General features: G+C 34.9%; 1 protein-coding gene across 4 annotated transcripts in view; it reads right to left on the reverse strand.

Annotated features, from left to right (window-relative positions):
• Positions 1–682: 682 nt before the first annotated feature.
• BRINP3 (BMP/retinoic acid inducible neural specific 3) overlaps positions 683–16,220 on the reverse strand; it is a 418,441-nt gene continuing 402,903 nt past the window's right edge. For all 4 annotated transcript variants that reach the window (XM_067729760.1, XM_067729758.1, XM_067729761.1 and 1 more), the window contains one exon: positions 683–2,062. In XM_067729760.1, coding sequence (XP_067585861.1) covers positions 946–2,062 — 1,117 coding nt within the window. In that variant the 3' untranslated portion in view covers positions 683–945. The remainder of the gene's footprint in view (positions 2,063–16,220) is intronic.

Below are 16,220 nucleotides of genomic sequence, written 5' to 3' on the forward strand. Positions count from 1 at the left end.
CTAGTTTCTCTGAGAGGAAAGAAAATGTCTATTTACACTTGAATTAGTTACTTGATCATTTATTTTACACCAACACATTACAATTTGTGAATTCTAGAAATGTTATCTTATTGACATTGGTACAGTGTTGGAATAACTAGGTTTTCAGCACTTGAAATGAAAATGATTGTGCAGAGTATGCTGAGTGTTGGTTGTTAGAATGTAGAAAGAGAATGACAAAGCAAGTTGCTAAGGAAATTAAGGGTTTACTTTCTCCACGATGTGCTTATAATCACACTGACTTTTCTGTATGTTGGCCAAAATGTTCTGATATTTAGCTGTGAAATAAGTTTATCTGTTTATTTTAATAATGATGGTGTCTCTAGGAATGGTTTACAAGTATAGATAATAAAGCATTGCCATTATGCTATTAACCATAAAAATACAACTGAACACTAAGCATTCTACCTAGTTGAGTTTCCCCTACAGTCTGTTGAAAGGGACCTTCAAGTGTTTCAATTAAAATATCTTGGGGAATTTTCCCCAGGTTCTAACAAGCTATATCAAAATAGAACTCATTTCATGGAAAAAAGGAATCCCACAGCACTTCTTTTTAATAACTGTTCAGCTACAAAATTTTATTGGTATCTTTTTATGTTCCCTCTAGAGGATGTAATGCACAAAAGCATTGCCACGGAACATATAAAATTACAAATGAAATTTATTGTAAAAAGTAGAATGTCTTCTAGACTGGTGTCAGTATTTATTTCATTCAGAAACCAAAACTGCAGTATAATATATTCATTGTCAGCAAGTTCATGTGTGTAAATTGCCATCCAATGTTATTGACTGATATAAGACAGATATTGAAAAGACAATTTAAATTTACTCTTCCAAACATAAACCGTTCCACAAAAGCACTGTAAAAACTCCTTCAAGATTTTGGGTTGTGCTTGACATTTATGGTTAACTACATAATTTGGTCGTGTCATAATCCACTGTGTTTGGCAATTTGGCATTAAACGCCTGCAGAGCAGATTGGATCCTCACCACCTCACTAGTAGACAGCTTGAGTCTATGACGAAGCAAGCAAGAGAAGAGATCTAGACGACGCTGACCGGGTGGGGAGAGTTTATTTACACGGTCTCTTATCTCTAGAAGTTGCAAAAGTGCTGAGTCCTGGGATCCCTGAGTATAGGGGTAGTCCAGCTGCAGAATCAGGTCCCGAATTGCTTCCGGGTCAAAATGCATGCTGTAGCCAAACACTTGAATGTTATTGATTTTCATATAACCCAGGTTCCGGGAAGGGTCGATGAACTCCAGAGGTTCGTAGTAAATGCTCTCGTTGCCGTTGGGGCCATTTGACTTGATGCGACTCCTCAGGTAGATATGCACTGTCTCAAAAAATGTCTTCCACTTGTTCCCCAGAGTCAGCGACCAGTTGTAACACTGCAGGGGGAGGTCCAGCTTAGTCCGCTCCCAGTCGGGGAAGCTGTTTTCATCCACAGGCATAAACCAGCTCTCAGAGTGGCTGCCTCCGAAGGGATTGACGTAAATGGCCAACACCGGCTCCAGGGTGCTGTTTTTAGTTAAGCAAATCTGTAAAGAAAGACCCAGGATCATGTGGACCAGGCTCGACTTGTACTTGTTGCTCTTCAAAGTGAGGAGCATCCGCTTCCGCCAGGAGGGGTCGAACCAGCTGTTGAGGCGCATGTCGTTGCTGATGAAGATGGCATGGACCTCTAGTCGCCTGTCCGTTTTCTGCAACAGGTACTTCATCTCGAGATCTTGCAGGTCGGTCTCGAAGCCGATGTAATGATCGGTGGACTCGGCGACCTCGGGCTTGCAGAGCCCCTGGCTGAGCATGTAGCCCGTGTTACAGGCGCCGCAGCGGGTGCGGTTGTCAGGGGCACAGGTGAGGCACGCGGACGCGTCGCCCACCGTGCAGGGCAGGAAGGCCGTGCAGACCACCTGGTCGTTGGGACACGTGCACGAGTGCGTCTCTTCTGAAAAGCTGCCCAGGAGCCCATTCTCATTGCAGTAGAGAAAAGACTGGATGCGAGTGAGCCAGTAGGTTGAGGTTCTAAGAATAGAAAACAAAAGGAATCTGTATAAATGCAAAGGCGTTTGTGTTTGTGTGTCCTGCCATCAAGTTACCTTAGGTTTGAAAACTTCACTATCACGTTCTTAGGTCCTTCCCAGTTATTTAACTGTGATATTAAAAAAACCACCATAATTGAAAAGATATATACACATATAATATTCATATATTTAAGTATTATGTATATTTAAATTATGTATATATGTTTTCATTCATCATTGTAAAACATTAACGATGGATACACTTGATTTGAACTGGAAAACTACATGAAATACCTTCTGAAGACATTGCATGGCATCTCACTAGTGTACTTGGAAGCTGACTGTGACTATAATTGGGTTGGTTACAGTGTTTTTTTTTTTTTTTTTTTTTTTGCGGAACGTGGGCCTCTCACTGTTGTGGCCTCTCCCGTTGTGGAGCACAGGCTCTGGACGCGCAGGCTCAGCGGCCATGGCTCACGGGCCCAGCCGCTCCGCGGCATGTGGGATCTTCCCGGACCGGGGCACGAACCCGTGTCCTCTGCATCGGCAGGTGAACCCTCAACCACTGCGCCACCAGGGAAGCCTTTGGTTATAGTTTTGAAATGATATCCAACAACGGGAAGTAAAAATGGTTTTATCATCAAATATCTAGAGTAGAATTAGAGTGTATGAATGATGATTGTTCATTCATTCACTCTTAGTTTCACAGAGCACTAATGCTGCAGGAAACCTAAATAGAAAGTGAAATAAAAATGAGAGAAAAACAAGAAACTTTAAATTGTCAATCAATGGATTTAAATCCTAGGGTTTCATCAACATTGAAAGAACAAGTACCCACTGAGAGGGAAAATATTATTAAAACATGTTTGATTTTTATCCTTATGGTCTGCTCAAGAAAATTGTCGAAAATATCTCATTAAAACTAACTACAAGTTCTCTTAATAAGGGTTAAGTGTGTTAGTTGAATGTGTTTGATTTCGATCATTAACATTATTTATATCCAGAAATCAGGCTAATCATGATGCAAATTTAACATCTTACTTTTCCTGTTTTCCCACATTATTCAAACTCTTTTAGTGTGTTTAAAATCTCAGTAAAATAATGAAGGAAAAGTGTGTGGCCGTGTAATCAGATAATTCTTTGTTTTTATCTTGCTGCTTTCTCATACTAGCTGTATGATCATGGAAAAGTTGAATGGCCTAAGTTAGTGATATCTTCCATATTGAGTTCTTGTGAGAAATAGGCTCAGACTGGATGCATGTCTTTAGACAATTGTATAGAGCATGTGTCACAGTAGACACTAAAAATTGCACCTCTTTTTGGTATTCTTATGCCTTTCCAGTGTTCATTATTCAGTACCTATGAGGTTTTCTACAAATTGTATATATTGTACTCAATCCTTTAGACTTATTACACTGGTGCCATTTTAAAGAATTTGTATATGCTGGTAAAATACAGGTATTAATCTGTGTAAATAATCAATAAAAACAATTTTTTATCACATTCAGAACAACATATGGGCTAGATATTCATTTTGTACATTCATTTTTGGTCTCTGCTCCTTCCCCTTTGCAATATAACACTTTTTTTTTTTTAAGTAAGCTCCTCCCTGTTTTTCCAAATAAGTTAAATAACTCCTTAATTCCCTCTCATAACATTTACTTATTTTTATTCATAGTGCCTTTTTCCACTTAAAACGTTATATTGTGTACTTGTTTATACTCCATTTATCCCATTAAATATAATATTCAGCTTGCCTTTTTCCACTTAAAATGTTATATTGTGTACTTACTTGTTTATACTCCATTTATCCCATTAAATATAATATTCAGCTTGCCAGAATCATATATGCTTTGCTTATAGCTTTATATCCCATGCCTAGCAGAATGCCTCTCATACTTAATGAATATTAGATCAAAGGCATAGATGAATTAAAGGAACATTTTCTCAATAAGCATATTTTTAAGTGAAATTTAAAGCCCTAAACTGCATATTTAATACACTTTTAAAGACCTAACTCCCAAGTTGTAGTTTCACAACATACACTTTGACATTTGCACACAATTAAATCTATAAAAGAATCTTAGTAAACATATATTTTAAAAAACCTTTCTTTTCCAGATTCCCTAAATGGAACTGTTTTCTGTAGACCCAGAATAAAAGGTAAAACCAAATCAAACCCAACCAAAACATGAAACATTTTCCTCTTAATTATTTCTTACACTGAAAAACACTGACTGGGAAACTACATCTACAAAATTCATTTCTAACTTTCTCAAGATACTTTAAAAATAAGTTCTCAGGAAAACTCTCCCAGGAGGATGCCCGGGGTTGTGAAATAGGAATGATTGGCACTTTGTGAGCCATACATCTCTATATGAGTATCTCTCCTCCTCTCCTCTGGTTCCTTGTTTTCTTGCTGCAGAATAAATGTGCAAAAAGTTTCCTTTTTCTGGTTGAGGAAAGAGCCTGATTCATTATTTCTGTATTCAGTCTCAGAATATAGAAATTATTGCTGACTTGTTCTTTCTGCAGTTACTGATATATTTATTTCATCAATATGCTCTCAATGAATTAATCTCTCTCCCTCTTGCCCTCTTTCTCTCTCCTTCTCTTTCTCCTTCTCCTTCCTCCCTCCCTCATTTCTTTCCATTTTTCTTTCTTTCTTCCTTCCTTTTCTTCCTTCCTTCCTTTCTTGCTTGCTTGCCTCCTTGCTTTTTCTTTCTTTCTTTCTCTTCTCTCTCCCTTTCTCTCCTCTTTCTCTCTTTCTATAGTTCTATTTATATCTATCTACTATAAGGCATATAAAATATATATGCTATCGGATTGAAAACTGTATTTTCTTCCTTGGAACCAAAGCATAAATTCCCTGAGTCAATTCATCTCTCACTGTAAGCTCTCATCATGTTTCCAAATCGTAAGGACAAACAAAAAAACGAAATAATACACCTAAGACTGAAGGCAGAGTTCACAAAACTAGGGCACCATAGAAAGACTCATTTGGACACTTTAGAAAAGCAATGGCTTTTCTAGCTTTCAGTCTTTTCCAATCCTTTTCACGTCCCCACAGATGCATTACTGAAGGAATGTGTCCCAGCTTCATGGGTTTCAGTTTGTCATGTATGACTACTGATAACTTGGTGTGCTGTCAAAGCTCCTGTTCCCTGAGACAGAAGAGCTAACACGTGGATTTTCTTCCTTGCTGCTTCTTGTCCTTCCCCCATTACCTACCTTTTGACTGTTTTAGTGCATTTCACAAGTAGGGAATAGATTTTTAAAGGAACAAATTTCGATAATTAGTCTTTACTCCTTGTAAAATCTTGGTGAAGGCAGTGGTCAAAAATAGAAAACAGAGCAAATTTCAGGACTGTACATGCATTATTCACTTACCCAAAAGATCACTTTTTTTTTTCCCTGACAAAGTAAAATTTAACTGTTTTTCTTTTTAAATCTAAACATTTTTTTTTGAAGAGAAATGTCTTCAACATTAAAATTAGGTGGTAGCAAGTATTTTTTTTAAACTCTTTCTTTTTATACCTAAGTATTAAAACAAAGTAATGCTACAGTTTCTATTCTCATATATAACTTTTATTCACATAAACTATTTAGGATGTACTAGGGCTAGGACAGAGGATGCAATGTTGAAAGATGAGCTCCTGGCGGCAGGTAGGCTTGTTTCTTTTTATCAAACATGTGGTCTTGTCCCTGACATCTACTTAATAACACTTCAATTAATATTTACTAAACAAAGGAAATAGGAAAAGAAGGAAAAAGGACGGAGAGAAGGAGTAAGGAGGGAGGGAGAGAGAAAGAAATTAAAGTGAAGGAACTACACAGATTATAGAAGAACAGAAGAAAGAAACTAGGGGAAGACAGTATTAAAGCCATTGACTTGAGAATGACAATGATATGGAACAATTCAAGGGATATAGGAACTCCTTTTCCATCAGGAAGTAAGTGTGCACTTGAAAATAATTTCTAAAAAGCTTTAAGATGAGTGTTACAGAAAGGAAAATACCTTCCAGAGTTAAGTTAAACTTTTGGAAAAAATATAATTAGCTAAAAAGCCGATAGCCAGTTTTTATTTGAAAAATCAGGTAGCAAACTAAGTTGAGAAGATTAGACGTACATTAAGTTCAGTTGTCTCTGTTTAATCTGTAATATTCTCTATGTAGTTAAAATCTGCTCTTCTCTACAGGACACATGTTATATGAGTGTCAAAAGAGCACCAGACTGGGAGAATGAACACTGGATTTCTAGGTCAGACTTCACCTGGTGACCTGGGACAAGTCACTTAGCCTCTTTAATTATGAGTGAAAGTTTTAGAATTCCAAGAAACATTGGTTCAGATTTTGATTCTGCATGACCCTGGGGAATGTGTACAGCTTTCTGAACCTCAGTGGCTCACCCTGAGTTCACCTGTTGATCTGTTGTCAGGATGAGGTGATGTAACAAATCCCATCCCAGATGGCACTTGCCATCTGGTTCTACCAGGATTAAGTCACTAGCCACTGCAGCTGCTGTCCTTCAACACCCTCCAAAAGGAGTTCAAGGTGGAGATCGGGAATGAGGCACTCTGTGCTCTGGGAAAAACTGGCAGAAAAGGCGTTCAGATAGTTAGATACTGTCAGGAGAAGAATTTATGAGCCCAATTCTTGTATCTCCTCATATCCAGAAAAGCACTAAAATCCTTCATGGTGACGTCTGCTCCTCGTGACTAGCAGACAGCGTCTGCCACAATGTGTGCTTGACTGTGTGTACCCCCCCTTCACTAAAATCATATAGAACACTGACCTTCCCCCCTATCTCTTCAGAGCCATTTCTCAGAGCCATCTGATGCTGTCTCCCAGGCTATAGTCCTCATTTTGCCCCCAATAAAACTTAATTCACAGCTCTCAGATTGTGCATTTTTTTCAGTTGACAATGTTAAATGGGATAGGCAAAACAGATTCCTGGACCCCACCCCAGACATACTATAAGAACTCCTAGGAGTAGGGCTCAGGAAGCTCTTTTTAAAATATGCAGTCCTACAGAAAAAACCAGTCTTGGCAAAGCAAAGAGCATTGCACTAAGAGAACTATATTTGCAAAGGACTTGAGGTTAGGAAAGGTTTTGTTTTAAGGAACTAAGTGAGAGCCAGTACAGCTGGAGTGAAGAGAATATCAGTGCAATATTAGACTGTGCAGTAAGTAGTGGCTAGATCAGGCAGAGTATTGTTTAGGTTTTAAATTTATTCTATGTGCAGTAAAGAGTGGTAAAGAGATTTAGCCAGAAGTCGATTGTATTAAATTTAACAACCATCTTTCTCCTTGTATTATACCAATAGTATTTTAAATATCAGGTAAAGCTGATGTACTTTTAATAAAATGTTTTTTTTTCAGGGCTAAAATAAAATAATAAAATAAAATAAGCAGTCCTGGAGAAATGTTTTGTACACAGAAGCTGTAAGTTTCCTATGTATTAAAATTAACAACCAAAACAACATTAGGGGCTCTTTAAATACCAATTAGCTCTCAAGCTGTAAGAATATGTCCAGAAGAAGGTAGGGAAAAGTTAAAATTTCTGTAGAGAAGAGGGCAGCAGCAGATGGCTTTGAATTAACATGCATTTGGGGCCTTGTGGCCACCGTGTATGCTAAATTTGCAAACCCCGCAATAGAAATTTTTGGCATGCACATAAGCCTACTTTAATAAATTCTACTGTGTTACAGTAATAATAATTAGCTATTTAGTGAATTTCTCTCATATCAGGGCCACCCACTTTGTACTTGTTATTTTTAATTCTTCACAGTAACTTGTAAAACTTAAACCCATTTTAAAATTTGAAAAATACTGAGGCTCAGAGTTTCAATGACTTTCTTGGTTATGTATCTATTAAGTATTACAATGAAGACAGACTCAGAGAAGCAAGTCTATTGTTTTTATAATGTGTTTTGAATAGTGAGGAAAAATGCTTAACAAATGACTTTAGGAAAAAAATATTTCCATGCTGGACAGCATCAAAGGTAAAATAACTTTTAATTATTAAATAAAATTAGGCACTTGAGTGACAGCCCACTATATTGGCTTCAACCCACTTTTGGGAGCTAAACTATCAACTTTGAATATTGTTTCTTAACTCATATGGAAAATGGGAATAAAATATAGGTTGTTGTAAGAATTAAAGCACAATTGCTGGAAAGGCCCTTAAAGAGTGCCTGTGCACAGAATAAATGGTAAATAAATGGAAATGCTTATTCTTATAATCATTGTTATTACTATTGTTATCTTTTAAAGAAATAGCATCATATGTACTTTCTTTATTACAAATGCTATTTTCTTCCAGGAAATGGAAATTTTCATTTTATCTTCAACCATTTGTGTACTACATGCATAATCTTACTCTTTATCTCTGCAATTCACTTTTATCAAATAGACCTAGTTACTGATAACACCACCAAGACTGTATCACATCCCAAGAAAAAGAATATCATTGTCAAAGGTCCCTTGGTTATGAGTCTCCCAAGGAAGCATATGTATGTATATGTATCACATGTGTATACAGATACACATCTATAAACCTATAGACGCATATATACATACACATTTTATTTTTATAAACTTGAGTTCAAGTATCTACTAAAACTTTTGGCTTGCAGGAAGACAATGAAAAAGTGAGTGAAGCAGCTGAAGATGTAGGTCGTATTTTAAAGATAATATTAGCCAAGGTAACATTCATTAAGGTTTTCTCATGTGCACAGTCTTTTTACAGGCATTATTTCATTTAATTCTCCCAATTCTCACTACTCCTTGAAGTAAGGACCCTTGCTATCCCAATCGATATTTAAGGACATGAGTTGTAAAAAGCTTAGATAATTAGAACTTATAGAAGGTCAAATAGCTGGTAAGTGGTAGAACTGAAAGTGTATCCTGGTCTTTATTACTCCCAACAATTTGGGGGGTATGACACCAAAAGCACAAAAGATAAGAGCAAAAAAGTAATAAGTGGAACTATATCAAACCAAAAAGCTTCGGTCCAACTAATCTGTAATTCATTTGGTTGAATGGTGTACACAGAAAAATCTGCTTACTTCTTAGAGAGCTACTGAAACATTTTGTCCACATCTGTGCTGCATTTAATGCTATAGTTCAAGAAAAATCAATAGATATGTCTTCCTTCTACTTATAACATAAAATATGAAAAGAAAAAGTCAACATTCAGGGTATGAAATGTGAGGCACACGAAGAACACAATTACTTTACTGGACATAAAGGGAATATATCATCATCAAAAAAAAATAGAGTCCACGTCTAATTTTCCTCCAAAGATTACCAAAAATCAAAATATTTTGCCCACTAAATCACATTAGATGTTAAGTTAAAAAGACTTGAAAAGTATTTATTATGTGCAAGTTCAGTCTATTAAGTATTGTAATTGAGGAATATTGACACAAATGCAATTACTCTGCAAATATGAGTAACTCAGGTCTCTCCTATGTGCTTTTATAACATGCTGATTTTCGCCCACCATAATATTCATTATACCAAGTCATTATTACCCAATCATCTGTATCCCTCATTACATTATACACGCTGTGAGGGAAAAGATATATTTGTTTACTTCACCATTTTATTATCATAACATACCTAAATCAGTTTACAGTGTTTATGCTTAAGTTTTCCTATTACAACCTTTTGAACCTATTAGTCTTAAAATATGTTATGATGAATCCAAATCTGAAAATCTAAACAATATAAATAGAATACGTTAAAATAAAGTTTATGAAAAGACCATTTTATCTTTCACAGATCTGTTCATCTCTGACCCTAATATTTCAAGCTAAATATAAATTTGACATGAATGAATAAATTAATGAACAAAAAAGAGAAACTAAAGAAGCAACTTCAAGGCTAAATTGTTAATTCCTTGGTTGTATTTATTATTTTTAGTATTTCATATGATTTTCTTGATATCCAGTGAGTGATAAACATTTTCAAAAACTGTCTTATTTACATAATTTCTGTTTTTCTTTAAAGTATATTTCATGACCAACTTCTCATCAATTTAGAAAAAAACAATAAAATGTTCTTGTTGGACACTGAAAACTTGAAAACAAATTAAACTATCATTTAAGTAATTTAATCATATTTTAATATGTTTCTAAAAGTGATCCTATTTATATCTAAAGTATATATTCCAATTAAATAAAGAAAATATAATTTGTCCAAATTCAATGTCCCTCTAGTCATATAACCATGAACACAATTATGGTATGAACTGTCTATGTTATGCCTGCATTTGTGTGATAAGCATCTCTCCAAATTGAATGTCTCTGAACTCATTTTCTTCTCTCCTAATACAACCATGATTGTTATCTACAATGATGGATATTAACTCATCCCTTCCTGTCTCAACTAAAGTAAAACTTAGTTTCTGGAGGTCCTGTACCTGCTCTTTTTGTCATTTTATTACATTTGTGTACCTCCAAGCTAATCTTTCTAAAATTGATTTATTTCTTATTGCATGGCACCCAATATCCTTCATATAAAATATATATTTTGCCTAACTTTTAAAACCCTTTACAATCAGACAACACTTAGCTTCCAGTACTCTATAAAGTATGTTTTCCATTTAGGCTCTCCCTGTTCCCCTCCCTAAATACGCCAGATCAATTTCAACCACAATGAATTTTCTTGTTACAGAGTTTAATGTCCTTTCTCCTCCGCTTCAATGCAAATTGAATCATTTCTACTGTAAATAGTTTTTCTTAATAATCCTACTTACAACAACTTAATTCTTTGAATGAGTATATTATTTATCTATATTACCGTATTTTTAATTAAGCCAGTACAGCCATATATTACTGTTTAATACATTCTTATTTCATTATTTCAACTAAAGTATACCATTCATTATAATAACTATAATTTTTACATGTTAGTTTTCATAGTTGGAATATAGGCTCCTCAGAAAGAAGAAAATGAATGCCATTTCATTGGAATCCCTAGAGACTAGCAAAATTTCTTCCCATGCAACCCTGCTAAACCAAATTGCTAAAGCAAAATTGAATTATAGATTTATGTTTATGGAAAAATGTCAGAGAAAATACTTTTAAAAACTCCTCAACACAAAATGCCAAATAATTCTGGCAAAAAATTTTTAAATGCATTTATGATGCAGAAAAAAATATGGAGTAAATTTCAGCGGCTGAAATTGAACTAAAAGAATATATATGTAGGAAGATGTGGGTGTACCTGATCTAGAGGTTTTGGTGGCTGTGTTGGGTATAGGAAACAAAGTCCAGAACACCTGAAGGGCAAGAAGTTGAATTGGAGACCTGCTCTAAGAAGCTGGGAAGACTGAGACTATGCACTTAAAGAAAGAGTCAGCTTAAAAACAAAACAAACAAACAAGTAAACAAACAAAAAGGCCTAGAAAAGGAAGAGAGCAAAATGAGTGCCTGCCCTGACCTCACTGTTAGTAGAAAATACATAATCTACAAATTCAAAGTTTTTTGCAGAAAGTACATAATCTAAAAATTCAAAAACACCAATGAAAATCATAACTTATTTTAAAGTGCTCCAAATTGTTTTATTGTGGCAAAATGAAATATATACTTTCTAAAAGAATGCACATCCTTTACATTTTATGAAGGACTTGAAGAATCAACACAGATGAAATTATTTTGACCATGAACTCACAGTAGGAAAAAAAAAAAAGAAAGAGGAATCAGGGTCCCAAGATTAAAAATGTGCAAAAGGCATAATCTTAACACCACAGACTACAGAAGTTAGAATTATGTGATATTAAAGTCAATTATCAGAAACATATTTAAATAATTTCAAGGTAAAGTAAAATATGAGAGAGGCACCAGGGGTTATCAAAACAAATCTGAAAAAACAAAGGAACTAACATGATGATAATGATGATGATTTTAATTTAAACCTTATTAAAATGTAAAACAGCAGATTAGCTAAGCTGAGCACAAAACTGGTGAATTAAAGATAAATGAAATAATAATACTGAGAATATACACCACAGAGAGGAAAAGAGATGGAAAATATAAAACATATCTAGAGTATTATGTTACAAAAACTGACAAATACCTAATCAGGATTCCAGCGGCAGCAAACAGAGAAAATAGGGGAGATTCTATATAAAATTATAGTAAGTGAGAATTCTTCAAAATCGATGAAATACATAAATCTTGAGATTCATGAAGCACAAAAAATTCCAAGAAAGTTAAATAAATAGAAATACATACCTATTCATACCATACTTAACATGTAGTTCTTGTTATATGTAACAAACTTTTGTTATAAATAACAAAAATTAGAGGTAACAAAACATAAAAGTATTAAAAAAAATTTAAAAGACATTGAAGCATAAGTAAATCAATGCAGTTGCATTCACAATATTCACAAATAGAAAGCCTCGTTAGGAAAGATATCAATTCTCCACAAATGTATTTCTATATCTAATGCAACTCCAATAAAAATTCCTTCAGCTTTTTTTTAGTTGAAAATCAATTAATACTAGAGTAGTTTGTCTTCAATTAACCCTCCCAATAATAATTTATAAAATTTGAGCAAAATAGAAAGAACCACTAGTTAAAGGAGTTATAGAAAGTCCAAAACAGTCAAAAGCTAAATGAGTTTTTAACCTAAAGTAAGGGAGCAGCATGAATGGAGAAATTGAGAGTTGCAGTCCTCTAGTTTTGCCCTAAGGACACTCCCCAATCTGGGCAACACGGGGAGGATGAAACTCAGTCAGAAACGACATTCTTAAAGGCTTGATGTGTGCAGAATGGAAATGGGGAGTTGCCAGAGAAGATGTAACTTGAGGAAAATAATTCTGAAAGAAGCAAAGGAGAGAGAAAACCCTGAACAAATTCCCCTCAAATCCATGACTGCCTCCTAAACTCTACAATTGTGAGACAAACTTTGAGGAGCCAATCAGAAAGCAAAAGCTGAAAGATCTGCAGTGCTTAATAAAGGCTGTATTTCTTGCCTATCACAGATGAGACAGTGTTCACAGTTTGGATATCTCCGAAGTAGAGTGGTTTGGTAAACACATTCAAATGCCAGAAAAGCCATGTCTTTGTAGTTAAGACCGTCACAAGACTAAAGATTAGCCCTAAACTAAGTGTTGAACTAGGACAGACTCACTGTAATAAAATGTTAAACCAAATATCTGCAAAGACAATGTAGACAACAAATAATAAAACTGCCTGCCAAGTTAAAAATCAACATTATTCCAATAAAATAACGTACTTCAGAGTCAATATATACTATCACCTACAATACCCAATAAAAATATGTAGTTATGAGAATTGTGAACAAGCAAGCAAATGTCATTCATAGCAAGGAGACAAAGCTATTGATGGAAACAGATCCTGAGATAGTCTACATCACTGGTATTTACAAATGTTGACCTGAAACAAAGAAACTGCCAGATATTTCTCCAGCAAAGATGGGTTTATTCAAATTGCAGTTTTACCTATTAAAATAAAACCTAAACCTCTAATTATTCAGGACAAAAAACCGGATAAGGCATTCTGTGCTTTGGAAAAACAGGTCCCTTAGATAATGAGAGTTCTCTCAGAAAAGTAAAAATGAACGCAGATTCCTGCATCTTTCCATTCACAGAAAAACACTAAAATTATTAATGGAGATATCTAATCTTCATGACAAGCAGTAACCTTTTATTGAGATGTGTGTTTGACTGCCTGTTTTCCCTAGCCCAAATCACATATATCTGGGCACTTCTTCTTATCTCTTTGGAGCAGTTCCTCAGGGCTATGAGAGTCAGTCTCCTGGGTTATATTCCTCAGTAAGACGCTAAATAAAACTCAACTCATAGCTCTTACTGTGTGTATGGTTTATTTATTTTTTTTCAGTCAACAGTTTTGACAACCGTGAAGGACACAGAGCAGACTGCTCTCCTTCACGTGAACTCTACAAAGATCTGGATCCTTGGTACCAACAAGGGCCCCTTATGCCCATCCACCTCCTTGGTGAATCCAGATGAATTGGGTGAGTCTCTCCTGGTCTCGGATCTCCCATCTTGGCTGACAATCCTGGGCTTTATTCAGTGGTTGCTAAACTCCTTGATATAAGGCCAAGGTTTCCCTTGGACTTACGTTCAAGAAGAGGTATCTGGATTTCCCAGTTGAAAGACACTGATGCCTTTGTTAGAACTGGCTATTTTAAACAGGGTTAGTTGGAATAAATTGAAGATACCTTACGAGAGCTTTCAGCTCCAAAGATAAGGGCCACAGCTCTTCCCAGTCGGTACAGCTTTCTCAAGCAACTGAGAAATTTATGGGAGTGGTGGAGGCAAGTCCTCATACCATGCAGCACTCTTATAGGGAAAGCCACTCATTAATTTAAAAAAACCCTCTTGTCTAGGGATGCACACATAAGGATTTGCCATCCATTGTTCCGAGCACCCATGATGGTTTTAGACTGCCAGAGGGAGAAACCAGAAACTGAGACATAAAATTGCTGAAATAACTCAATTCGAGGGTAATACGTACAGGAGTTAAGCTCACAAACAGCACAACTGCCTACCACACAGTTTTCAATACTAATTTTATCCTGACAAAACAACTTTAAAATGAGGAATAAAGACTTCTGAACAAGACAGAGGGAAGTCAGATAGCCAATCACAAACTAACACAACACGTATGGAGCTTATTCTTGCAAGTGCTCAGTTTATTGGGAACTAAGAATATTTTGCTTTGAAATGGCCAAGATGGAGCTCTTTTAGCATTCCAAAACTGGCTTTTGTGTATGCAGTTAAAGAAAGCCAGCTTGATAAAACATCTTTTCAAAATTCTGACCCTAAGGGAACAAAAGTCCTTCTAGGAGGCTTGCATTTCCCTCACTGTGCCTTTGAGATGTAAATGTTGTACAGGCCATTGAACTCTGACCTAGACCATCTCCAATTCCTGAGATTAAGTTAAAACAAAAAAGGGAAAAGAGGTCTTTTAAACTTCAACAAGTAAATTTAACTTATTCTAATTGTTACTCATAAACTAGTGAGTTTTATATTGTAATACCTGATTCATAACTAAGTTTTAAAAATGGAAACTATGAGATCTCTCTTTGTGTCTATCTGGATGTATGTATGTCTGTATCAATATATTATAAATATATGTTTCTACCTTTGGGTGGTATTGCCAAAATTAATTGTAAATGAGTTCTATTTAATAACTTAAGAGAAAATAAGTGCTTATATAAATTCTCAGAAACATAACAGAAACTAACCCAAATGAATTTCAGGTTCAAGTGATCTGGGAATTATTCAGTATTAAATTAATATTTGGTATTAAAGTTAGTTTAAGTTTGTTGGTTTAATTCATATAGACATGTCTTTAGAGTCATCAACAGTTAAGTATAGTACTTTTATTGTACGTAGGTTTACTAAAACTCAAATAAGTTCACATTATCTCTATTACAAAATTTGTTAGCAAAAAATTGGGGGATGGTGGCTGGCTTGGTCCAATGTCTCATGAAGTTTTCATGGGTAATCTAAGTATAATTGTTGGGAACAAGTGAATTAAATAGACATAAATGGAGTAAGAGCTTTTAGGTGAACTCTTTAAGAATAATTACGTTTTATGGTGCGTCTACTTAAAAATAGTTTCTCCAGACTTTTGGTAACCTGAAACTAGAGTTTTTCTAAATTAAGTTAAATGATGGAAGTTTATTGAATATCTAGATTCCCAAATAAAATAAGATACTGAAACATTAACTACTGAGCATAGGCTCTTACAAAGAAACTAAAGTTATTTATGACTATTAATAAATATGTTTGGTACCACACTGAGACATTTTCTATAAGAAAGTACATGTTTTTGAAATTATGAATAGTATTTATAAGTTTGTCATTCTACAGAATGCTAATGTAAAAGACAGTTTATAATTGCTTACCTCTTAGTTTTCACTAGAGCTTAATATTTCTAATATTTCTAAAAGCTTAATATTAAGTTTTTAGAGCTTAATATTTCTAATTAAAACATTTAATTAAAACCACTAAAAATTAAAAAGTAAAACATCTTTGTATGCAAGGAATAAAGTAGGTATAAGGAATGGAAATGCATTTTGTAAAGTGAAAAGAAAGAAATTTTGTCCTAAAAAGAGGCTAAGATGACAAAAAGAGACAATCTGAAGGTG

Source organism: Pseudorca crassidens, chromosome 2, assembly GCF_039906515.1.
Source record: "Pseudorca crassidens isolate mPseCra1 chromosome 2, mPseCra1.hap1, whole genome shotgun sequence".
Lineage (NCBI taxonomy): Eukaryota > Metazoa > Chordata > Mammalia > Artiodactyla > Delphinidae > Pseudorca > Pseudorca crassidens.